The following is a 26,305-nucleotide window of genomic DNA, read 5'->3' on the forward strand; positions in this document are numbered from 1 at the left end:
TGCCTCACAATAAATAAAATCATGTAAAATATGTATTAGTGGAGGATAAAGGATTTTTTTTTAAAACGGTATTACAGTATTAAGAGTACACAGACATTTGCTCAAGTCCTATATATTAGCTCTATTTCCAGATGAAATACAATAAAACAAATCAGGCCAACATTATGAGTATGGACTATTGAAAAACAAATGTTTTTCAGAGGGACGCTGCACTTAGATGCTCTGCTTGTTTGAAGGGGAGTACAGACAATCATTTCTGTGTAAATAAAGACTACACAGCCATGAGTGTTTAATGTTCCTTTTATCTGCACTTTTTAAAAGTGTTTTCCTGAAACAACCTGACAACAACGACAACAACAACAATTTGACATTGAGAGTTCTGACATTGGAGAAAGTATCAATCCATTTCCCCAATCAGAAATGTAGGACTAGAATTCCAAATTTAATTGCCAAGAAAATTAATAATACATTCTAGCTTTTGAAATGTTTTAAAAAGAAATTTCTATTATTCTCATATACTGGTGGGCAAAATGAGACTGAGAGAAAAGCAGATTTGAGAATCAAAACCAGTCTCCAGAGCCTGTTGTTTTCCCCAGGGCCCCACCACGGCCAGGTGCTCCTCTATTGCAGGAGAAAATTGTGTGAATCTCTTCAGCACCATTTGCTAAATCTCACACAGTGTCCCTGCTGCTGGTTGCATCTGACCGCTTGATGTACAACGAGAACTCTTTTTCACTCTTTCCAGGTATTCATCCAGTGGTTTAAAAACTCCTCAGAATACTTCAATAAATATGCAACTGCCTTCAAGAGAGACAACCCCATATTTTAATAACGTGGATCAGAAGGACTTGGTCGGCTATTCCTCTTCAAGGGCCAACTCCGTTCCCATCATCCCATCTGTGGGCTTGGACGAAGCCTGCATGCAAATGCAAAATGTTTCTGAAGTAACAGGCATCAAATGGTGCAAAAACTCCTATTCTGCTGAACTTGTCAATGTGAGTTCCCCAGTCAGTAATTGTCTAATAGCAGAACAACACGAAGTGAAAATATTGCTAGAAACTGTGCAGGAGCAGATCCGGATCCTGACGGACGCGCGGCGGGCGGAGGACTTTGAGCTGGCGAGCATAGAGGCGGCGAGCGGCGCGAGCGAGAACACGGCCTTCCTGCCCATGAGCCCCGTGGCCAAGGCAGAGCGAGAGGCACAATTTGTCTTAAAAAGTGAAACGCAAAGAGACTCGGTATTGACCAAGTGACTCTGTGTGGGGGCTGTGGGAGGGGAAATGAGAGATCTGTGCATTCGATGCTTTGCTAAACAGGAAGGGAGGAAGTTAAATACAAATTATTTATATGCATTAATTTAAGAGCATCTACTTAGAAGAAACCAAATAGTCAATCGCCCTCATATCATAGTGTTTTTTAACAAAATATTTTTTTAAGGGAAAAGTTCCAGGAGGGATGAAGCGTGCTTTCAGGTGCTTTCTAGGCAGGATTACACAGTTTCAGTTACAGAGGATTGTACCGTGGTCCTGTTCAGCTGGCTGAAGGCTTAGGCTATGCATCTCTTTTTCAGTAAAGGCCAAGTACCGTTCTTAGATGCATTTCTGGTTTCAGGGCAGCACTGCAGCAAGCTGCTGGGCAAGGATTCAGACCCTGGGGAACACATCCTGTGGGCCCAACGCAGATCCAGTCCCCTCTCCCCCTCTGCTCTTGATTCCAGGTCGCACCACAAAAACAGGGACACAGACACCTACTTCTGAGTTCTTGTACCTGCTGTGGAATGACGACAACATCCCTGAATTGAACAGATGCTTAACTCTCAACCTTAATTTGATGTGTCAGTCAGCCCAAGAAACTCAATGGAATCATTTAGGAGCTTTGGGATTGGCCAAGAGTAGGAGCTGGATTGGGTCTGTAGAGATTCAGTGGTCAGGAGCCCACAGCTGCTCCATCTTCTGAGCTTTGCCTATCAGAGCTGCCTTGGTGGAGAGTAGAAGAACAAGACAAAATGCACAAGTATGTAATACAGCAGGTTTGGGTTTGGTTTCTGGTTTGGGTTCTTTTCAGTGGAAGCATAAACTCCGTTGTTCATTAGCACCCCTCAACATTTCTAAACTTTTACACTCTGGAGGCATTTGTAAGCTCTCAAGGAGCACTTAGTGTGTGTGTATTTTTTTTTAACTTATTTTTTATTATGGCTTGTTCAGGGAAGAGTCAGGGAGATCCAATATGGTCAAAATCCAGCCAATAAGTGTCCACGCTGCCTAATTTGTTCCTGCGTTCAGTTCTCCAGTCACTTTATTTAATTATGGCTTAGGCTTGTGAACTTTAAAGCTTCAACCCAGCAGCTGTTTCAGTATGGGCAAACCACAGGCATGCAGAGATCTGACTCTAATGGAGCTTTCTAAGAGCAGATGGTTTCCACCAAGTCACTCCCTGCAGGGGATCAAGGCCTTAGAGAGGAAGTCTCATTCCCTGGTTGCTGTATCCTAATCACATTATACGCACTTTTTGCATCAGCTTTCTTTTGAGTCCCTCTTCCTCTCCACCCCCCCCAAACTGTAACAAAATGTGCCAGTAGTGCGATGAATTGGGTTCAGTGACACATGTTACTGGTTATATTAGTGTTAAAATATCTGCTTATTCTCGGGGGGGCAAGAAATCAACTATAATAAATAATTGCTAAATAGCCTTCCCTGGTTAGTGTCAGGAGATTGATTTAAAAAATTACAGTATATGCAGAATTTATTAAAATATTCCTTTGAAGCAAAATAATTGTTAAATTTATTAACGTGCCCCAGACTTTCTAGTTCACAAGTCTCAAGACTTCCCAGAATAGCACAATCAGTCACGCAGTGCTGTTGTATGTTGAGTCAGAATAAAGCAATATTTTAACCTCTGTCAAGTAAATTTGGATAAGAAATGCTGAAGGTGTATGTCTTTTTTTTTTTTTTTTTTTTTTTTTTTTTTTTTTTTTTTTTTGTTAAGGCAGTAAAAAAAATTATTCACAGTCTTCATTCAGCAAGTCTTATTTTGGGTTGCTTTTGTGGTTATGGGGGTTCTTTTAAAGATAAAGTTGATTAAATTGTCCTGTTTACAGAATTTTCTACAGCTGTAATCTTTGCTGTGTGTTTTCAACAGAAATATATTTGAGGGCAAACTATTTCATGCCCCAGGATGGAGTGTGAGTTGTTCAGACTCCCTTCTGCAAAGACACAGAGCTTTGGTTGTAGCAGTGAGGTGGGATCCCCGTGGGGTTTGGGCTCGCCCTGATGTTTTCCTGTAATATGTGGTGGCTGAGCACATTCTCACTGTGCATGAGCCGAGCTGATACGGCCCCAAGCCCACACCAGATAAACCCTCTGAAAGGCAGGGAGAATTAGGTGGGCCTCAGCTTGGCATCCCTACAATCGTTAGACTTTTCTGTCAACACCATTTGCATCCCCCCATCTCAGGACATGAGCAAAGGGAGCTTGCCTCTGCCCATAAGCTCTGTGAACACACCTGTAATATAAAAACTGGGTACTATTTAAAGCTCTGGTTCAACCATTTGCAAAGGGTGATCACAATTAATAAATTGTTCACCATTAATTTTATTGAGATGGTCTCTCTGCAATACAGTGCAGAATCCTGCCCAAAATTATATTTAAAAATTAAATCTTCTCAATTCACATGCAAGATCTTCCCTCCCCTAAGCTCTGCAAGTTCACCTCTGGCAACATAATGGAAACACACAGCGAGATTTCAGTTGAAGAAAGAACCATATCATAAGCAATGCCTTTAGGGATAGAATGTGTTCATGCAGCACCCCCAAAAGACCCAGAAAGAGGAGACGAGCAATGTATTTCAGAGAATGAAATGTTTTACTGAATGATAGCTGAAGATCTGAAATGGTGAGGATATCTTTGGTTCATGTTAGAGATACGATCTTGTACTCAGCAAAGGATGTGTGACTGTTATATGTTAACTGTTCTATTCAGTTCTCAGCATGTTTGAATAGAGAGACGTTAATATTAACCAATGACAGACTAGTGTATTATTTGTTAAGAGCATCGCTTCAGATCTTATTGAAACTGTCATTGTTTGCAGAGGAAAACAAGAAGGGTTGAAAACATCCAACTAGGTAGCCTTAATGTTGTTTGTGTGGCTCTCTAATGCAACTGTTTTCCTCTGTGGACCTTCCTGTTTTACAGTGAACGGGGCAACATTTTCTCTGAGGTCTGACAATTAATTGTGTAAAGGATCCATATGAAAGTCGTACTGAAACAGCCAAAATGGTAGGCCAAATTTTGCTTTACTTCTGGTCCCACTGAACTTGTGGATTGGAAGGGATGCAAGTCACTGAGAAATGCAATTCATTCCTAAAATTACATCTTTTCCCAGCCTTGGAGACAGTCTGTGATCCCCCTAGAAGAGGCTCTGAACTCAGTTGTTTACATGTAACATAATTAAAACTTTTATCTGACTTATGAAGTTCCAGGTGTAGTCTGGTGTGAAAATTTACACGCAGAGAGGTGCATTCAAGCAAACTGGGAGAACAGCTGACTAAATAAATTTAACTTTCTCTGAACTGAGCAGAGACAAAGCCTGTGTCTCCAGCACAATACCATGGAGGAGAGTTATGAGAGGTGTATGTCCTGATCTTTTTTTTTATTATTATTATTATTCCTGTTTAGAATTTCTTCAAAAACAATCCAAAATAACCCTAAACCCCCCCCTCCCCCCCAAAAAAACAGTAGAACAATCCCAGCACTTGAAATAGGAAATGTAGGTAAGTATGGGCACATTTCATAGTGTTAACCATTGAAAAACTCTTCAGTACCCCAAGACCCAAAGCTGAAGTGTTGCAATTTTTGCAGGGTCATGTTTAGATCAGCAAATGGTTCTGTGGAACAAGAGCTCTTCAGAATGCTTTTGGTACCCAGCCACGCTCTCAGCTGCTGCAGTCAGTGCAGCAATGACAGTGTATGTTAACAGGGGATCACATCCCAGATCTGTGCTACCTGATGTCCAGTGTGGTGTCACAAAGCTTAGTAGTCTCCCATGTGGTGTAAGCACTGCTACACTGATTTATTTTGCCTCTGAGCATCCCAGCAGGGTGTGAACCCTCTCGGCAGAGCGCAGTGTGAGGCTCCTGGGCCAAGTGATTGGGTTGTCAGGTCCATCTGGTACAGGCCTGAGTGTCCCTGGCCAGGCTCTAGCAGCAGTGAACTTGCCACCGTGTGCTTGATCCCTCACCAGAATCCCACAGCTTCAAGTTTGAATTTTGAAAAAAACAAGGGAGTTGATGGCATGTGCTTATGACCAGGCATGTGCTCAATGTGTTCCCAAATCGAAATGTTCATTTAATTCACGTCTACTTCTCATGTAAGTAGGGAGAAAATCTGGATTTCTTTTCCCAGTTTTTCCCCAGGTTCCTGTAGTCTTCTTTTGGACATTACTTGAACATTTCTTACTCTTAAGAAATTCTCAAAATGAATACCAAAGAAGAACTCTGAAAGAGTCCTACCTGCAGTAAATAAATTTGAAGCTTGAAGGAGCAGACCTGGAATAAAAACTGGGTTCGAAAGTAGTATTAATATCAATTGCCTTTCAATAAAATGAAATTTCCCTGTAAATTCTTTGCCCCTTGGGAAAACAATGAGCTTATAATGTGATTTATTATATTGCCATGAATTTAAAATGTTCATCTTCAAGGAGATTGGGAAAAAGCAAATATTATTATAGATTTTTCAGCTTTTGTGATTTATTTTTATTTTATTTCAGCAGCCTAACAGGTCAATGAACCCATTATCTGTATTGTCTGACACACAAAGTCTCCTCTTTTGTGGTCTAAAAGCTTCACTGTTAGATTTCCTTACAGAGAACAAGATTTTATCTAAATTTTATTTTACAACTATTCATAGAATAATATAGTTTTTTGTCTTGATGAAAATATAAAGTGATGCAAACTTTTTTGGTTTTGTACTGCATTATTGCTGAATTTACAGCGAGACTGTGCTTCCTTTGTTTTGATGTCTACTCACATGAAAACAACTGACACCCAGTTTTTAGGTTTAGACTTGGCACTTCCAAATCATGGTATCAAGCAGGATTTCTGTGTTTCCAATAGCAAAGTGCAAACATGATATAGAAATGAAATAGCTACAATAGCAGTAAAATTACTAATAAAGTAGGCTTGTGTTTGGGTTTTGGGGTCATTTTTATTTCATAGCAATTAAGAGGATTGTGCCATGGGAATTGGTAGTCTCTTGCAGGAAATACAGAATGTATTATTGAGTGGAAAGTCATTGCAGTAGCCTAGAACTAGAAAAGCCACAGTGGAGGAGGAAACAGTCATCCAGTGTCTGCTGCAGGGGGTAAGAGTGCTTTCATCTTAATAGGAAAAACCAGTATAGTTGTTTACCTGTTGAAACTGCCAGAAAAGGTAAATTATCTGGATTTATTAATGAACACAGCGGTAGTGTTTGGTTAAAGGGAAAGAGGCAGGAATTCCTAAATTTGTAATGCCCCTGTTCCTTGGAACAAATCTAATTATGTTTTGGTTCTGTATTATTAAAGCACTGTTTCCAGTGCTTCAGAGACAGGGTGGTCACACCTCACTGACAGCCTGCACTGACTCTTCCTTGCTTGAAAAGATTGAGCACTTTCCTCTTTGATCAACACTCCTGTAAACAAGGAGTGATTTTCTAGTACCCCACGAGGCTGTTCTTGTGCAAGTTTTCCCAGATAAATAATAAAATACAACAAGACCACCTACAATTTTAAAAATTTTATATAAGAAACTATATATAATATTTTATAGTGATAATGGAGAGGAATTACTGATGACTGAAGTATGTAAATAAACCATGGGATATAATGTATGTCAGTGGTATGGAAATCCTGTATTTGTACCGTAGCTTTTAGTAATACATTCTCTTAACTCCATCAGGAGACCTACATGCAATTTAATTTTTTTTTCCTAAGGGGGACCATGGTCGGTACCATGCCACTGTAGTGACTGGGCACTGATGTCCCCTGGTCCTTATTTCTTCCTTTGCAAGACCCCGTTCTGTGCTGTCCCACGCCTGCTCTGGTCTGGCTGAAATCACTGAATTTGACACAATTCAGCTCCTTTATTCATGTTCAGTTTTACCTTACCCTCAGAATCAAGAGTATCAGCCTGACATTTGGGACACTGAATAAATTTAAGGCCTTAAATAATTTCATGCATTTAACATTTGTCTGCTTTGGTTTGACCTGATGGGAAATCTCTCCCTTGAAGAAGGATTTATGCAGCCTGTGCTGCAAGGCACTTTCCTGCCATTCCTTCAGATGTGCCACTATCAACATTTCCACTCTCTGAGTCAGCCACTCTCTGAGTTCTCCTGCCCAGCGCTGGGAAGTACTGTGAGATTAGAGACCAGGGCCTCAGACCTCTTTTAGTGTACCAAAGACCAGAAGTCATCTGAAATGTCCTGAACTCTAGCATCAGATGTGACTTTCTGCTTCTTACTACTAAAAGGTCTCCAAAGGTTAAGGTCTCTAATATGCATCACATTAAATTATGTAACATAAATAATGCCAAAGGTCATAAAATTAAGAGTTACATGACAAATACTATTTTTAAATGTACGTCTTGCTTTGAAGGAATATGGAACAAGAGCTTCCTGTTGTGTAAATATTTGGAAACAAAAAAAATTACAAATAATAGTAGAGGAATATAAAAGAACACTACTAGTAATTCATACTCTAAACTAAAAACTAGTCCCTTGCCTTCTCTGAAATAAACAGTAGTAGTTGAAGGTTATCCAGATGCACCAGGGAGATGAAGACTCAGTGAGGCTGGTTCATAAGTCATATGTCTAAGACCTTTTCTCTGGAAATCCAGGCTTGGAGTTTCCCTTGTTTACATTAAGATGATTCTTTCATAACATGAAATTTACTCCTATACGTTGCATACCTCAGCATAGGCAGGACAGAAACACATTTCAGGATTCACTTTGGCTTTCTGACTCAAGTTAAACTCACTTGCTTTAGATTATCTCTGATCTCTCCCAGGAAAGGATAAATTAATATCCAAAAAGACAAGAAGAGAGACTTGAATGCTTCATGACTCTTTTTTTCAAAAATCAACCGATTGCTATTAAGATTAGAGCCATCTGCTGAACTTCAGTGTTCTAGAAACAGCTGAGACTTTCACTGCTCTTGATGGGGCAAACAGCAGGTGGTAGAAGCATCACCACCCTCACCACCCCAGCAAGACACACGGGGAATGACTGGAGAATAGGGTAGGGAGCTTCTCCTGACTGTGGCACAGCTTTTTCCATGAGGAGGGATGGATTCTGTGTCGGGCCAGGTCACATCATCTGAGAAACTTGCCTTTTGTTTCTTTCTCAGATCTTTCTCATTTCAGTGAAATTGTGGTCATCAGCACTAGTTTGTTTTTTAAGTTAGGGATTTCCAAATTCTGCAATGCTTTGAAGTGTTTAATTTAGGAAGCAGAGTCTTCCAAAGAAAAAAGAAAAATTTCTTCTGCGATTTTTTTAAACCGTTGAAATACATGTATTACTTCAAGTATTTTTGTAAAAATTAGGTGTTGCAAATCTAAATTACAAATATTTAGATTTAAATCATGACAAAAGGAGATGGGTAAGACCTGTGTTTTATGTTTCTCTCCTGATCTAGTTGAAGATGTCCCTGCTTGTTGCAGGGGTGTTGAACTAGATGATGTTCCAACCTGAACTATGCTAACCATATATGTTCAAGTTAGTTCTTTCAAACTGTCCTTAAAAAGTTGTATACATCCATGATAACTTTGGGTTAGAAAGGTAAATAAGATACTTGGACTACATAAAACTTCAGGTCAGACTCTAGTGTTGCACAAGTGGCAGCTGTTTCACGGCAAGCACGGTTAATGTGAAGGCTCCCAAAGGAGGATATTTATGGTGCCTCAGCAGTTGAGCTGCCTGAAATAAACCCCAGGTCTCTGCCTGTGCAGTGCTAACCTCTGCTCCTTTCCGGAGGTGACCCACAGGGTGTCTGAGCTCCTCCACCAGTGACTCTGCCAAAAGGCAGGTGTCAGCACTGACTTCTGTGAAGGCTCCTCTCATTAAATCAAAATTAAATAATATGAGCTAAAAATTGATGGGATGGATTCTCCCAGGTATTGCCAGGTTATATGGAGTGCCAGCAGCAGTGCTGATTTACAGTTTCTGAGGCTGTGGCCCATGGTTTGACCTAATTCATTAGTTCCCACCACCTGAGCTGGGGCAATTTAAGCAGAAATGTCTCTGCCCATCAGGGTAACTTCAGAACATCATTAAAGCAGTTTGATTCCAAATAGCCTCTTTTTTTTTTTTTTTTTTTTTTTTTTTAAACTTCATTGTATATTCTCCTTGATTATTGCAGAGGTGAAGTTGCTTCCAAAGTCTTAAAGTTGTCATCACGGATCTGTCTGCCAGAGTCGTGGTCACTCAGCTCCAGTGCTGACAGTGGTGTCCAGTCCTCCAACTCTAAAGATCAGAGCTGGCTCTTGCAGTCCAAAATCATGTATGTATCATAGAATAGTTTGGTTTGGAAGAGACCTTAAAGATATCTAATTCCACCCCCACTACCATGGGCAGGGTCATTTTACAACAGATCAGGTTACTCCAACCCCATCCAACCTGGACTTGAAAACTTCCAGGGATGGGGCAGCCTCAGCCTCCTGGGCAGCCTGTTCCAGTACCTCCCCACCCTCACAGGGAAGAAAGAGTACAAGCAAAGCTCTCCATGCTTGTTCTGCAGCAATTGTATGCATTCAGATCTTAGCATGATCAAGCTGATTGTTCACATTATCAATTTGATTTAACAAAGTTATCTCCTATATGTAATTTCCATGCTGCTTCTCTGGATGTTATATAGAGAAGCATGGAGACAAATTCAGCTTGTCTGCATTTTTACCTCAGTTTACAATGGTATGATTTTTTCCAAAGCTGTTTAAGAGACCAACCCTAAAATTCTGACCTGCCTTGGGGGAGCAGGGTTATTCTGAAGAGGTTTTGTCCATGTGCTTTCTTATCTAATCTTTCTTCCCAAGAAACCTTCTTTCTTCCAACAGCCCATCTTCCCAAAAACACCTAAAACATTAAGCAAAGCTAAGGCAAGAGATATACTCTGTATTCTCTGTAGAAGGGACAGGGGCATAAGGGCTAATTACCAAAAACCTTTTCAGCTGATTCCATTAGTATTTGCACAGACAGGTGATGCTAAAATGACTGTGTGGTTTGGTCACACTTATTTGTGGACTGTAGTGTGTATAAACTGTTTGTCTGTGGTTTGTAATATCTTAGATGGACTACCAGAGTGACCAGGACAGCATTTGCCACTCTCTTTAACTTCCATCTTGGTTTCATTTGCTTGATGGATGTTTCTGTGACACCCCCTTGCCAGAGATGTGGGTATTCACCAAGTCCCACATCACCTTCTGGCAAACAAGGCAAACCAGCCCTTCCTGAAGCCTTGCAGGCAGTGGTCTGGGTGGTGAGGAAGCATCCCACAAGCTCAGACCCTTCTTCAGGCAGGGAAAAGGGTTTACAGTAGGGGAGGCCTCCAATGCTAAAAGTGAAAAATTCTCCCAAGGTTTTGGGCAACTTGAAAAACACACTGGAAATCACAGTACCTTTAAAATAAGGCTCCTGTCTAGCCTCCTACAGATTGGCAACAAAGTTGTGATTTTCATTTCAATTTCTCTGGTAAGTAGTGGAGTAGCTTTGCATTTCTATTAATTCAAAGCTGTCTCTAGATGGCTTCAGAGAGCAAAGAGAACTCATCACTGTGGGAACGGCTGTGCTCTAGGAAGGTATTGTAGCCCATGGGCAACTTTCCATCTTTGTGGGTAGGATCTGGGCACCAGCACATTGCCTGTCTTCATTAATTAGCTGAGAGAAGACCAGGCAGAGCCATGTGCTCCTTGCTCACTGGCTGCTGCTGAGGCCTGGAGCAAATCCCTGTATTAAAAGCACTTAAAAACGGAACAGAGGTGATGGAAATGTGGTTTGTTCACTGTGAATATCCAGCTGGGATAGTTGGAATAACTGCAAGGGAAGAGTTGCCTTTGCAAATCATGTGCCTGATTTACTGGTTAAATAATTTTTCAGTCCTCCCTATTTAGTCAACCAGGACATTAAGATGTCCAGAAATAAAGTGGAATGATTGGTTCCCAGTACTAATCTTAATGGCCACAAATCCAGTATTTCAGATTTTTTGCTCAGCACTTAACAAGTAGAATCAATCAGGCTTCATTTAAATAAATGAACTCCTATTGCAGAGTTATACCTGATTTCATGCTTTCCTTTATTGGTCACTAGATCTTTTCTATATCACATAAAATTATGTTTACATTAAAACTGATCTGTAGATATGCCTGAAACAGCACCTAATGTGAACATGAAGTCAGTGTTCTCAATGCATAGGGTAAGTCTTGTGAAACCTTTTTTGCAGCCGAAAGTCTTGAACCATTCACTGAAATAAGACAACTATTTGATTTCAACAAAATGGATTTTTTTGTCAATAAAATCATGGATAAATACTTGAGTTGGATTTCGGGCTTCTGAGTATATATATATATATGTAAAGCTACATACACAAACTTTCTTTTAGATCACAGAAATGAATGCTCCAACTTAAAGTTTATTCATCGAAATAGCTGGAGAAAATATCCACTTAATCACATAGTCTAAACACATTGAAGTAGGGGGGAAAAAAGGTGTTCATTTTCACCTGTGTTTATTTTTTCACCAGTAAAAACAAATAAAAAGAGAAGAAAAATAATCATAGTGCCTATGACAAAGATTGTGTTTCAAGGAGTGTGCAAAGTGTACCACGATTACTTTAACTGCAAATGGAGCTGCTTTTAGACTGAGTGTGGTTGAAAGGAAATATCCTTAGAAAAACTGTCACGCAGAATCCCAGGAAATGTTTTGGTTCGATATGTTTGGCCTCCATTTTTGTGGAGCTGTACATTCCTGTCCATGGTTCTAAAGGATAAAAAAAGAACTTATTTCAGAATCAATCTGTATTTTGACTCGTTTTTATACTCCCCACACCCAGGCTGGTTTACCTTTTGTGTAAGTGAAGCTGAACAGTGTAATTTTGCTATTTAGTGCCACGAATTAGTTTTATGGCATTCCTGAATTCAGTCCTTTTCCCCTGCTCAAGTGGTGTGTTCCTGCTGTCTCCAGCCATCTCTCGCTCAAAGCAGAGGTTTTATTTGTCCTCAAAGCCACAAAGAGGGTTGAGACCAATCCTTCTGAAGACACCAGCTCACTTCATTCAGCCTTGCTGGTAGGAGGATCAGCAGGGCTTGGAGTTGGAGACAACAAGGCACAGGGATCTCTGGCGTCTCAACACACAGAGAGGCACCTGCCTGGGAAGTCCAAGCCTTCTGCTGCTGAAGTCAGTCCTTCCAGTCTTGCCTGCAGCACTCTCAGCTTTGGGCTAAATGAACCAGGTAGAAAGGCTGAACTATCCAAAATAACACATTCGCCAGGAGGATCAACTGAGAAGAGAGGCAGAGATGGCAACATCTTTCATTCTGAAGCACCACCAAAAAAAAAGCACAAGTTCTTTGCAAAATAGCTTCTTACCTGAACACAGTGAAGGTGTCACAGCAGCAGCCATGGGGATGGGGCAGAATTTCAGTGTCACACACCCACGACTAGCCAGGGGTTGCCACAGCGGATGCGGTGCCCACCCCTCCTCACAGCCTCACATGCTAATTTGCAGGGATGTTCTTCCCTTCCCCTTGTGCTCAGGGTCATGTTTTCAAGCACAGCCCCAGAAGTTTGTGCTGAACCACTCCATGGGGAGCTTATTCATCATCCAAACCCCAAGCAGGCTTTCTGCTCGAGTGCTTCCTAAATGCCTCTCTGGTAATGCCAGGGAGCCCTCAGCAATGTCCCGAGGCTCTGCAGGACGCTGACACCATCAGCTCTGCCCACGGTGTGCTGAGCACCCTGAACCCAGCCAAGGGAAAGAGGGTGCAGGGCTGTGGGTGCTCCCCAGCTCCACTCCAGCTCAGTCCAGCTCCCCCATCACTCCTGCATGCTGTCCTGCAGATCCCCATGTTCCTGCTACACTTGGGCTTCTTCTGTTGACTTTTATTTCTCTCTGTGGTCCAGAATAGCTCTCTGGATCTGGCACTTGGCTTCTGCTTATGCCTGACTTTTGCTTGCAATCTGCCTTGCTTGAGCAGTGTTGGTCCAAGTGCTTTTGAGCACGCTGATGTTACAAAATAGCAAAAAAAGAGTTTTACTTTCAAAGCTGCTCTTTCAGGCACCTCATACTCTTGGGGCACAGGCACTTGGATGAGTTTGATGCTGAAGTCCTCTGGGCTAAGAAGAAGGTTTTCCCTTTTCCTTGGGGCAGATTTGGGTGGTTGTATAATGCTGCCCCAGATAAGGCTCTCACCCACGGGCAGCCCACACCTGTGTTGGTTGGGTGGAGCTGTTTGCGTGGTTTGCAGTCGCAGTGTAACCACTGAGGACACGCTTTGTCTCCCCACCTCTCAGGTTTCTTCTCCTGGTGTGCCTGCACCAGAAGGCTCCTGTCTTGCTGGGAGGAGGCAGCTCTGGAGGTATGGTTTTGGTAGGAGGCTTTTTTTGGGAGGCATTTGGGTTGGTTTGTTTGTTTTTCTCCCTTTGCTTTGTGCTGAATATTTCCTGTAGTAGGTATTTTATTTTTTCTATGGCATAGTAACTTAGTTTATTAGTCTGAGCAGGGATTAAGGTATTTACTCCATTTAGAGCTATGGTTGATTGTTTTGAAAATGTATATGCTTGGTAAGAGAAAATCTCCTTAGATTTCCCCCAAACACATGGGTAAGACTTTTGTTTGCTCCTTTCCAGAATGCAAAAATCTGAAGCTTATTTAGAGCATGGTTTATGCCATGATAGGCACTACATGCTATCCAACCATCCCATAAAACATCCTGTGTGCAGAGGAGCACTGTGAGTTTTCAAGGGTGCAACTTCAGATATAACAAATAGGAATGAGGAGAGAAGCTCATAAAATTCCTGTTAAGAGTCATGTTTGATACTTACTTAAAATTTCGTGTTCTTATGGTATGTCCTTTGCCAAAGACTCATTAATTATGAGTGCTTTCTGAAGCAAGGCTGCAGCAGGTATCATACAGCATCAGGAATGCCTTGTGATGATCTGTATCCTAATACCTGAAACCACTTTGCTTAGGCAGTCTTCTGCACAGCAAGAACTTTCCTCAAATCACTTAAATATTTTTAATTCACACCCTTCACAGATCCAAAGCAAGCTGTTAAAGATGCCTACAGGTAGCTCTCAAGCTACAGTAAGAGTTATGTTTACTGCTAATGGGAGGCTCTGCAGTCACCTACTAACAAAATGCTTGTAGGTACTATGTGAAATAAGAATAAGCCTTACTGTAAGTATTTTTTCTGCCAGGACTTGCACAAGTCACAGTGAAGTGCTTGCTTACTTGCAAAATGCCTCTGTCCCGGTACAGCTTGAAGCAAAGATGATGGTGAAATTAATTTGTTTCAAGTGTAGCACTGCTCCCCCTCCCAAAAAGTGTTTGCTACCAATTTATTAGTACTTAAAATAGTGCAGTTATGTCTACAGGTTATGGATGTTTTTTAACCTTAAGTCAAAAGCTTGTTTCTCTTCACTTTTTCTCCTTCAGTACAGTGAGAGATGAAATTAGAGGTGGGCAGGCAGCAAAAGAACAAACACTGAACCCCTGGTTTTACCCTCTTCTGGCAAGTTTGTCATTGTATTTTTAATTTGTTATTTATAAGCATTGTTACAATAAGATTGACTGAGATTTAAAGATGCCAAGAAGAGGCTGGCATTTTGGGAGGCTCTGGCAGTGGGCAGCAGAGGAATTGAAGGAAGGCAAGGCCTGGGGAAAGGGTGGGTCTCACTTAAGATGAAGATGTATTTTGGGATATCTGTGTGCCAAGGACTTGGAGGACAAAATCTGTGAATGTGCTCCATATTCAGATAAGCCAGATGGATACTTCCAGGTCAGTAAAGGCAAGCTGGTTGCAAAACTAGGTGGGAGAATCTACTCTGGGAATAAGACTTCTTGATAATTATCTACCAGAAAAAAAGGTGGCTCCAAATATAAATTTCTATTCAGCATAATCACCTGAGAGCAAAATCCAAGAGGGATTATTTGCAGGTGGGCTGTGATTAGTGGTGCCTGGGTGTTCTTGACCCACAGCTGTATCTCCAAAGTCTTCAGACTTCCAGGTGGCTTGGGCTAGGAATGATGGATTAAATAGATTGACTAATCCAATGGAAAGATGATGTTTTCCAGCAGTGCTGATTTATTTTTAAGGAATAAAAGAAGACAGAGGAGAGAAAAAAAAAAAGCTGTTCACTTTGAGAGATCTGGTTAGTTATTTTACTTGCTTTTTCTCCTGAAGTCAGGTCAGAGAAGACAACAGGGATTGAATTTTAGGAACTAACTTAGGGAAAGCAAACTTTTAAAACTATTTCCTGTAGCCTGGGATGGTGCTGATTCTCCCCTCAGACTGGTTACTGCAGGCATACACGTGCCTGCTGTGCTGCACTCTGCATCTCTCACTTGTAACAGTCTCTTCCCATTACTTCTCCTATTTCAGAGCATGTTCCAATGCAGTGGACCTGGGCTGCTGGGAGTGGAGAAAATATGGCTTCTCCCCAGCAGATAATAGAGATCCCTCCAGCTGCAGTATGTTCCCTGCTTTCTCTTTGGTGTCCCACATGAAGTTGCCAGTTGTCCTTCTCGGTGGTTCTCCTATGCTGTCTCGTGCTCCAGTTCTTTTTCCACATCATGCTTGACAGGTTGCTGCTGTTTTTCTAAAGATAGAGCTGCTATTCTAGGTTGTGATTTATACCAGGAATAACAGCTGTGACAGCTATTCAGGAGTTTCTCTCTTTAAAATAGAAAGATAGTTGTGGGTTTGGCCAAGTCTTCAGGAAATCTGGTGCTTTTTGATTGCTTAACAGTCTGCATTTTACCATTGGCTGTAACAGCTTCTTGGCCCAGACTCTGTAGGGTATGCCTTTCTCTGCAGGATTTCTTAGTTTGAATTGAAGAGCATTTATAAATTCATTGGTGATAATTTTTACTGTAAATGTAGACTGGCAAGGTATAGATACATAACTTCTGATTTCACATCAAATGAACTTTTTATTCCTGTCTAGTTAATTAAGCCAATGCAGTTTAAATTCTCTGGCATAGAGCTTTTTCTCTCCATGAATTAAATGGATTAACCTTTCTTAGAAAGCTATCACTAATTATATTACTGTACTGGGCTATTAACTCCTTTCCTCAATAAGGTACTATTTTTATATGGCCGTGGTGACCTGAAGTAATTACAACCCAAGTTTTACTTGAAACCTTTCCATTTAGTGCTCTTCTGATGAAATGCACTGCTTCTACTAATGTCTTACAAATATTGTGAAGGAATAACAGTGCACAGAGAGAATTTCAGTCAGTGCTATCAGAGCAATAGCTGTGGATACCCTAAGATAAGAGTATTCCTTTTCTCCCTTAGGTTATCACTGAGGTAATAACATGCATGTTTGAGAAGAGGAAGCAAGTGTTCCCTATTAGCATCTGTTAGATTTCTTTTGTATGCTATAAATAATTTATTTTATCTAGTTGAAGATGATGGAAAAATCAGATTTTGATTTACTGTATGTTTGATGTCTGAGACTGCCAGGAGTCCAAAATTCACAATGCCAAAGGCTGAATTTCTCTTTCTTGTGTTTAGAAGTGTAAAATGTTGGGCTGCTGCTGCCTGCAAGAAGAGGTGTTAGCTGAATACTTGCTGATTGTCTAACACTTGATATCTTAGGTGAGCAAAGCCTCCTTCAATCCATTCATGTGAAATTAAATGGGGAGAACTCAAAGGGGTTTGTCACCAGAGAGGAGAACTTGCCACCTGAGTTTCATGAAAGATGCATCATGAAGCCAAGCAGGAGTGGATTTCATGATTTATGGATTAAATATCACTTTAATCAAGAAGACATTTTAAGTAGCCAGCTTAATCATTGTCATCAACTTCATCAGGGTGATTGAAACCATCATTACTTTAGCAACTGATTAGCAAGAGCTGGATGTGGTCTTTCTACTAATGCTGGAGCTGCTCATTAGAAAGGTGTCAGAGGTCCCTGACACTATCTCTGCATGATCTGCCCTGGTGCTTTTGCTGTATTTTGCTGGAGAGTATGTGATTTTTTCCTTAGATTAAACTTTCTGTGTAATTCAAAAAAATTACTATTTCGTATTACAAGCACATAAGTATTTGCATAAAACTAGTTGATAAAAGCAGAGAGTGCAGAAGCCTGATCGTTGATGATTTGTTTATCCATGATTACAAAACCTAAGGAACTATTTAAACACAGTTTTTAAAATAAAATCTAAAAGAAAGGGTTGGAGTTTTCTGAAGGAAAAAAAAAATTGCATCTAAACAATGCAAAATCCCAAAGCAATGCCTGGTGGAGTGGACAGGTAGTTGATATGTGCTCTGAGAGAAAAGCAATATTGGGCAAGATTACTAAAATGAGAGTCAGTTTGGAAGTTAATGTGTAGGCTTCTCTGTCTGGAATAAGAAGATAATAAGAAACACGATTCATGTGTAGTGTACCCCTGGGGTATTTGGGGCAGGTAAAGAGGGGGGAAAAAAAGGATTTTTCTGTAAGTACTCTAGAATAGGCCATTTAAGATACAAGCAGCAGTGAAGCCTGAAGAAGGCTTCAGGAGCCTAAAAATGAGTCTGAAAAGCAACAAAAATAACCATAAACTATATAGGAAGTTACCTGTAGAGGTGATGAACCCAGCCAGCCAGAGACCTTGGGTAGGGGGTTGCTTTCTGTCAAACTGAAGATAAATTATGCCTGGTTAGGAAAGCAGCCCTCTTGCTCTAGTTTTCAGATTTTTTTTTTCCTTTTTCCCAAAAAAAGTCATATTTTTAACTTCACAATGCTAGCAAAGAATTCAGAACTTGATCAAAGACACAGGTACTAGCAGTTTTATCAGTAATCTTGAAGGAATTTATATCTAATTAGTCAAATAATCCAGGTTTCGCCTTGGATTCTCAATGGGGGTTATTATAGAAAAACCTAAATAAACATTTTCCTAAAATACTTCCCTGAACATGGGGGGAAATTGAGCAGCTCTCAGCTGAATATGAGTGAGACTTGAAGATTTGTAATGCAAGCGTGGTGATTTTTGACAAAGACCTCATCTGTATTCAGATGGAGAATGGGGAAAGGCAGCTGAGGATGTTTTTTGTCGTTTTGCAATAACCACCATGGGAAAGGCAATCATTCCCAGCCCCAGCAGTCCCAAAGAAGCAGCAACCACAAGTAACAAGGAGGGCCCTCAGCAATACACAAAACAGTGTGGAGGGACACAGAATTTCACTTTAGTTTCAGAATGCATGGAAAAACATTACTTTGAAACTAAAGCCTTTTATTTATCTTTATGTCTCACAAACTGAGCTTAATGATAGGCAGGACTGAAAGGAAAGTGATGCAGAAAGGAGAGTTTAATGAAAGTGGGAAAAGCAAAGATAAAGGGGTTAGAAGGGTTCTTGAACAGGAGGACAAGAAATGGCTCCCCTACCTTATTTCTCATATTGAAATTCATGTTCTTGTCATCTTGAAAGATGTGGGAGACCACCTGAGACCAAGATATGTGCTGATTTAACAGCCATAATCCCTTCCCTTTGCAGGGCAGGAGCACTTGTGTCAATCCTGATCAGCTTTTTGTGAAAGGCATTTCCCCAGCTGTGATGGCATCTTTCCAGAACCAAATCTTCCAGGGATTTTCTGGCTCTTTGGTGCCATATGTACTGGTTGCTGAGGTCTTGAATACTTGTTTTCATTATTAGAGGGATATTTCCCAGAGTATTGTGTTCTTCAGATTCACACAAGTGGCTTGCCAGCTGTTAAAATATTTTGTTGTATAGAGAAGAGCTCCTCCAAGTCAAAGCAGTATTCTCTGCCATCACAGGGTACGTGGAGTTGATATTTGAAGCCTGAAGTTAGCAGAGGGGATTTCATCAGGCTTCCTGCACTAGTACAGCTCTGTCTCTTTGGTGCACAGGGAGTTGTGCTGTCTCCCACCTCTCTGCCCTTCTGAGTGAGCAGGGCTGGTGAAGGCAGCGTGGCAGCAATGCTGCCAGCACCCTCTGAGGCTGTGCAGTGCCCTGTGCACCTGGCTCCTCTCCTGGCCCTGCTGTCACAGCAGATGTTGCAGCAGTGCTCCCTTGGAATCAGGCTTCTTATGCTTCCATGAGTAGAAGAGACTGAATCAAGTTTCCATTTTATTCTTTGGGCCGACATGCTTTAGCATCAAAGGAGTGTTCCTGCTGTGGCTGCTGTTTCAAAGCACACACTGGAATTTCATTTCTATTACTCCTCATTACTGATAGCCTGTCTCTCTTGCTCACCTTTGTTTCAGACCCTGCAGATGGGCTTTGAGAGAGGCCCCTCCTCCCACTGGGGTGTTGCTATCCATGTTGCTTAGAAGGAGCATTTGGTACCATTAACAGGCTTTTTATGGTGGCACCATTGTTTTAAGAGTGTGTTTTGGAGTGCCTGTGTGCTTGGCAATCGCTGAAGCAGCAGCACCTGTGACTTTCTGGAGAGAGGAGAGACGAGCTGCAGAGGATGGGCTGCATGGGGATGGCAGCCAGTCTTGGCAAAGCCTGGTGGTGGGGCTGGGGCTGCCTCTGTGCCCTGAAATGAGCAGTCCAGGCTTCTGCTGCCATGCAGGAGGACAATCAAACCTTCTAAATGTAGCAAATAACTGCAGCAGCAGACTGCAGGAGTGCCCAAAGCAGCCGTGAAGCACATCTGATGGGTCCTGGTGCCTTGTCAGCAGTAAATAATCTTTGTGTGCCTTGACGGCAGCTCCTAGCTCTGGTGATGAGGGTTCTGCCACCAGCCACGCTGGCCTCTGCTTAGCCAGAAGCTGGACTCGGGGGTTGCCCTGGACCTTGTGCATGGGAGCTAGTGTCTGCTGAAAGAGTGATGTGGAGGGAGTTTCCCAGAGAGCAAGGTAGCTCCTAATCCTGTTTCAATTATTTCTGTGGCAGTGCAGTCACCAGCTGTGGGCAGGATTGAGAAGGATAAGTACAGGGCAGGTCAGCCAGATTTCTGAGGTATTGCAAACAGCTTTTTGAGCAAAGGGAGAGTGTGATTATGCTGTTGTGTCTGTACCTGAAGAAAGAACTAACTTGTTGCTGTAAAGAAAATTGCTGGATTTCTCTGCTTCTGCCTTATTTCTATTTTCCTAACATGCTTCCTTCTAGATTTCTTTATTACTACTATCTGGTTTAGGTGATCTAATTTTGTGGTCAAAATGAGCAGATGGAGAGGGACATGCTATTCCCTAGCATGTTCTAAATGACATCAGCCCAGTGAGTTTAAGCACTGGTACAAAAAGCTGAGCGAGAATCACAAACAATTGCTGTATCAGACATAAATCAGGTGTCTCAACCTGATAACAGACCAGGCATATACTAACCTCTCACCAACATGGCGGAATTTCAGAGAGTTCATGTGTGTGCTCTCTAGTTAACCTGCTTAAAGAATAATGAGTATTTACTTCTACAGATCACTGTGGAAAGAGATGCTGCATTTTTAACCAGGGTGTTTTGTACATGTTAAAATCACTGAAACCTTTGAAAACAAATCTGCTGTTGACTGTAATAAAAATTGTGTGTGTGTGTGTGAAATAGGAGTCCCAAAGATGTATAAACATCATCCTGCCAAGGCAAAGTTTAGTGAAGGACTGCCAAGATGCTGAGAAATGATCTGGTTTTGGTCACTTTTAGCATCACTCATATTAAGTACTTACATCTTGAAAGTATAAACACCTGTTAAGTCATCCTTTTTTCTAAGGTTAAGGAAAGAAGTCTATGCTGCAGTTTCAGGAAATAGGGCTGAGAAGGGACCATAGGAAGCCAAAGTAAAATCAGGACTTTGGATGGGTGCTCGTCAAACTTCTCTTCAAAGCTTGTGTAATTTCACTGGACAACCCCTTCTACTCCCTTCATATTCTAACTCTTTAATGCTTTTGCTGCAAGACTTAATTTGGTTTCTTCTCCTTTGATAGGCAGAGAGGTTTTCCATTTTCCACTTTGTCTGTAGCTCTGTGAGTATTTGAGGACTGTTACAAATGTCTCTCCCCAGGTGTGTTGTTCTGGAGCCACCTTGCCCTCGCTGCTCCCTTCCACCAAGGAATACTTCAGCCTGTGTCTCTCCCAGTTACAACAATGAAAACTTGATAATTACCAAGTACTGTTTTACCATTCAGCCTTCATTTTGCAGTGATTTCATTTAGCCCATGTTTTCTGTGTTTTGTAAGAGTAACAAAAATCTTTATTATAATCAATGTATGTACTCTGCTGGGGCTTTCCTGCCTTCAAGGCCTCTTCTCCTGTTTGGGGTGGAAATTGGACTGCTACAAGTTAGTATTTGACAAACTCATGTTTATTGTTAGTACCTGCAGACACTTGTAAAACTTAACCCAAATTAATTGAGTTTGAGAGCAGAAATACCTTGATTTCATTCTGTGTTCCCACAAATAGTTTCTTCCTTCTTATATCTTCTAAGAAAAGAGCCCAGTCTGGTTAGCCCAGACCTCTTCCTTCTGCCCACCCTCACTTATTTCTCAGGGGCATTTTCAGTGATCCCAGCCCACGTGTGAGCTCCTAAAGGTGATGTGTAACTGCTTGAAGAGAAACTGGCTGGAGCAATGTCTTCAAAGCTCAAGGGAAGCATTTGCAAAGGCAGGGATACAGAAGCCAGTGTGCCCCTACACAAGTTTTGAGGCTCCTGAAGGTAGAGACTCAAGCAGAAATCTGTGTCAGATCAAATGGAAGCTGCTTGCCTTGCAAAAGATCCCCCCAGAGTGAGAAAATAAAACATATATCTCTATTTTATTTACAGAACAGAGGAAATAAAGCAGTTCTCTTGCATCTTGGCAGGTGTGAGGGGTCTGTTTCGGGTCAGCACTGGCAATGCTCCCTCCCCCTGCCCAGGCAGACACTTTTGCTGCCCAGTGTTCCCCAGACTTTGAAGTTTGTGTGCTCTGGTACAACCACACACAAACTCCAGGCAGTGCTGTGAGCAACACACCACTTGGGTTTTGAACAAGATAATTTAAAGTATGGGGTTTGTGGACTTCAAAGAACAGATGCACTAAACCACAATGATACTACAGGTGTATTTTAAAAGTGTATTTCCATGGATACCCAACAAAAATTATCCCAAATTAATGTTCTTGGAATTAATATTTTGAATGTCCTCTGTGGGAGTTCCAGTTAGGAAAAAAAAGTAGTTTTAATTACTTTTTAATGTGGCTACTGCTCTTCAGCAGTTCAGGGTGATTGATTTATCAGACATTTTAAAGGTTTAAATGCAATTATAGGCTGAAGAGAAGCCTGAGTAACCTCTTCTGTAGATTTTCATAATTACAATATGGCAAAATGAAGGTCCAAGAAATAAATTTTTGTGTCTTGGGATATCTAACATGTAGCACACTTTAAAAAAAAATATATAGGAAATGTGGTATTAAGGGTTTTTTTCACTACAGTAGCTTTAGGAAAAACTGAGAATAACAATAAAAAAGACTCAGCTTCTGTGTTTTCTAAGCATTCTCATGGCTCACCAGTGATGTTGCACACTGGAGATATTACTATGTGGATGCTAGATATGGAGATGGCAAGCTGGGGAGGAACAAGTGTTCCTATCAGGATCATAGCTGGAACGGATATGAATGATTGCCTCTTCTGCTTCTGTCAGTAGGACATCACCGAGTCACACTGCTGAAGAATAATCTTACCTTTCCAGTTAGTAATCAAAGAAAAGCTTGAATGCTTCTGAAAACCAGGATGGACTTTAGGTTACTTGTCTGAATTATTTTCCACTCAAAGTTTATCTTTCAGTAGTTAACAGAAAATTTTCTGTGGTGCTAATGAATTGTTCAATCAGACTTTTACCACTCACCACACAGAAAATAGAGCTCCTGCAGGCAGGGAATAGAGCCTCAAAGACTCAACTGAAATTTTCAAAGCATGTGCGTATTGAAGCTCCAGGGATGGGGTTTTGGTCAGATGTGCTTTTAGCACCCTGTTAGTCCACACTGGGTTTGTATATATACTCACTGATTCCCTCTAAGTATTTTGAGTGGCCAAAGCCCAATAAAAATGTTACTTTCCCCAAGAAGTGATAGAAAACTTAGTTGTGTTTTTTTTTAATAGGACTGTAAGGAGACTGTAAGTGAAATACTGCAGCTCAGGAATGTGGACAGGTTACATCTCAGGGTGCAGAGAAAGACTGATGGTATTGCTGAAACTCCTGGAGATCCACAGCTTCAGTTTTCACAACATAAGTTTCTCTTTCCCCCACCACTCCTCTTGGGAAGCTCTCCAGCCACAGGATTGCACTTAGTGCCTGCTGGGAAAAATTGCACAAGTGAATTTTGGAGAGCAGGGAAAGCAAAATCAGGGAATGGAGGGGAGGAACAGGAGAAAAAAGTAAAGAACGTGCACAGAAAAGTTAAAACAGTAAAATTTGCCTCTATATGTTTCAATAGTTGGATTATTTCAGCAGTTTGGCAGTTGAGTTGTTTTTCTACTGAAAGTGGTAGTGAAGAGTGGTATTAAAAGTGGGGGCAATGCTTTAATGTGCTCTTAATTAAATCTTACTGCATTCTATTTCACTTTAAAATTTTCCTGGTTTTGGGTGATTGCAATTCATACTTACAATTCATGCTTAAATTGCTGTTCACGCATGTACTTTCTATGGTTGCTAACAAAAATTTAACTCTGATTTGATAGCACTACTTTTAAGAAAGGCCCAGGAAAAGTGTGTGGTATGTTTGCATTTGATGGATTATATACAAGTAGGGGAAAGCATTAATTTTAAAAGGGGAAAAAACCCATTTGAGGTCACATTTTGACAACCAGTGTTGCCATTTAAACACTACGGTGACAAAAATTTCTGTTACTGAAATTCATGGGTAAACTGTGGTCAAAAAAGGAAGATGAGAATTGAGGGGTTCTCCCTTCATAATGGCACCTGTGGCAGGCTATGGTTTTGGTGGAGCAACAGCTGATTTTTGTGTCCCAGGGACCACAGAAACACTTCTCTCCTTCATGGCCAAACACAGCCAGCCTTAGTGGCTTCCAAATAGGTGAATCAGCATCAGAGAGCAGGAGGCCAACATAACCTCATCCATTGACTCAGATACCAGTGATGCACACACCTTGTAGGACCATCTCAGTGCAGCTCAACTGCAATATCTGGACTGATGTTTGGTACACTGACTTTAGTGGCTTGCTTAGAAAAACAAAGTGTACTGGTCTCTTGGGGCTTACAGTTTTCTGGGTGGGTTTTTGTAGTTGGGTGGTTTTTTTTTGTTGTTGTTGCTTTGGTTTGGATTTTTGGTTTGGTTTTTTGTTTGGGTTTGTTTTTTTTTTTTTTTTTTGGTGTGTGTTTGTGTACATGTGCAGTGTTGTTTGGCATATATCAGCTAAATGGAGAGGAAAATTCACCTGGGGAAACCTTGGCAGGTCCTGGCTGGAGGCCAATTTCAAACATTTTATGACTGTAAATTTGTTGCAGAGAATCAAAGAAATGATAGGTAGAGTATCCAGAAGCAGAATAAACTAACCTCTCTCAAATTCCATCAGGAGAGCCAGTACAGCTAGGGAAAAGAAAAGCCAGAGAAGTTTTCCTCCTCTTTGAAGCTTTTCTAGAATGAATATTTAATGATGGGTGTCTGCAACTTCTTCCAGACGATAATGAATGTAAAACCTCCAGGTTTTTAAGGCAGAGAAGAAGGAGCCTAAACAAGAATAAGCTCAGTGTGCCACTTGCACTGACAGTTATCTGTAAGTATTCCCCTGGGATGTGAGCTACAGTTTGTGTGGATAATGCTAAAGGTAGCATTTGAAACTTGAGGTGGGTGTGTGTGGTGTTTGTTCTCTGAGTAGAAACCTGGAGTGACTCCAGCAGTGGAAATGCAGAATCCTCCCTTCTGCAGCAGGCAGGGACCAAATGGCACAACAAAGAGCAGGCTATGAATACTTGTGCAAATGTAGAGAGAGAGGCATTTCAGTGAAAATATGCAGGAAAAATGAATAGTTTAGTAAAAGCTGCTTTTTTGTCCCCCTTGTAGAAAATGTGCTGAGTAATAGGTTCATTTTGACTTCTAAAGGAATTTCTGTCAAATACAATTATCAGGGAAGACTACAGCTGCAAAGGTATCAAAGCTATGTTTGTGGAAATCAGGTTTCAGAGTGCTTTGAGATGGAAGATATTTGTCAAATTTCTTTACATGTCATCTCATGTTTCTTTACAAATTTTCCAACTGTGGTACATGCTGTCTGTTTAAAGATGAGAATGCTGCAGCAGTTTTCTTTTTTAAAAAAGTCTTTGGCAGTTGCATTATATTTATTTATTTTATTTTTTCTCTTCACCACTTGAAAGGCAGAAAAGTGAAACAAAGCACAGAAATAAAGCAGTCTGTCACACTGAAAACCTCTGAAAGATAAATAATAAACTTTATTTACTAGGTAATTCTGTTTGATACTCTTGTTTATCATATTTTCAACGGTTCTTTCTTAAGACAGTGTTGCCTAAGTACAAGAAAAGTGTCTTGATATTGTTAAACTGAAAGAAGCATGACATTTCTATTAACACACATTCAGATTTAAAAGCATGTCAAAAATATTTTGAATGCATTTAGAAAAGCAAATGCATTTCTTTCAAGTGTCTGAAGACTAATTTTATTTTATATTCTGGGTAAGACCAGGATGGTATCAAGAAATGCCTCTTATTTGTTACTTTTACTTTTTACATGGCATGCATATTCCATGTCGAAGGTATCCTTTCTCTTCATTTGGTGTCACAGATAAAATTTTAGTAGCCATTCTATACATAAATCTATCCTTATTTCTGTTTACTCACCGCAACAATGACTCCTTCCTGATGAACTGAGCATTATTTTAAGCACATTTAAAGGAGGGAAGAGAAGAGATTAAACGGATTTCTTTCCCGTTTTTGGAATACTCCATGCCCACAATTCGAACATGCAGGTGGAAATTAAATGTCATCATTTGACTTCAAGAGGAATGACCCACTGAATTCAAATTACAAAGAACTCTGAATTGCTTTCAGCTGTTCTCTGTGGGTTACCATTTCTAATGATGAGTCAATTCTTCAGGTACTTTGGCAGAGAAGGAGCAGAGAAGGTGGATTTTGTCTGCAGGAAAGCAGACATTAACAGGGATGCACG

The 26,305-nt window shown here is 40.9% G+C and overlaps 1 protein-coding gene across 1 annotated transcript in view; it reads left to right on the top strand.

Annotated features, from left to right (window-relative positions):
* The window catches only part of NRG3 (neuregulin 3), a 370,457-nt gene extending 344,870 nt beyond the window's left edge, over positions 1-25,587 (top strand). The window contains exon 12 of the mRNA XM_042033732.1: positions 746-25,587. Coding sequence (XP_041889666.1) covers positions 746-1,253 — 508 coding nt within the window. The 3' untranslated portion in view covers positions 1,254-25,587. The remainder of the gene's footprint in view (positions 1-745) is intronic.
* The last annotated feature ends 718 nt before the right edge of the window (positions 25,588-26,305 follow it).

This window comes from Corvus kubaryi, unplaced genomic scaffold (genome assembly GCF_017639235.1).
Source record: "Corvus kubaryi isolate FWS band 111438036 unplaced genomic scaffold, C.kubaryi_AGA036_p1.0 37357, whole genome shotgun sequence".
Lineage (NCBI taxonomy): Eukaryota > Metazoa > Chordata > Aves > Passeriformes > Corvidae > Corvus > Corvus kubaryi.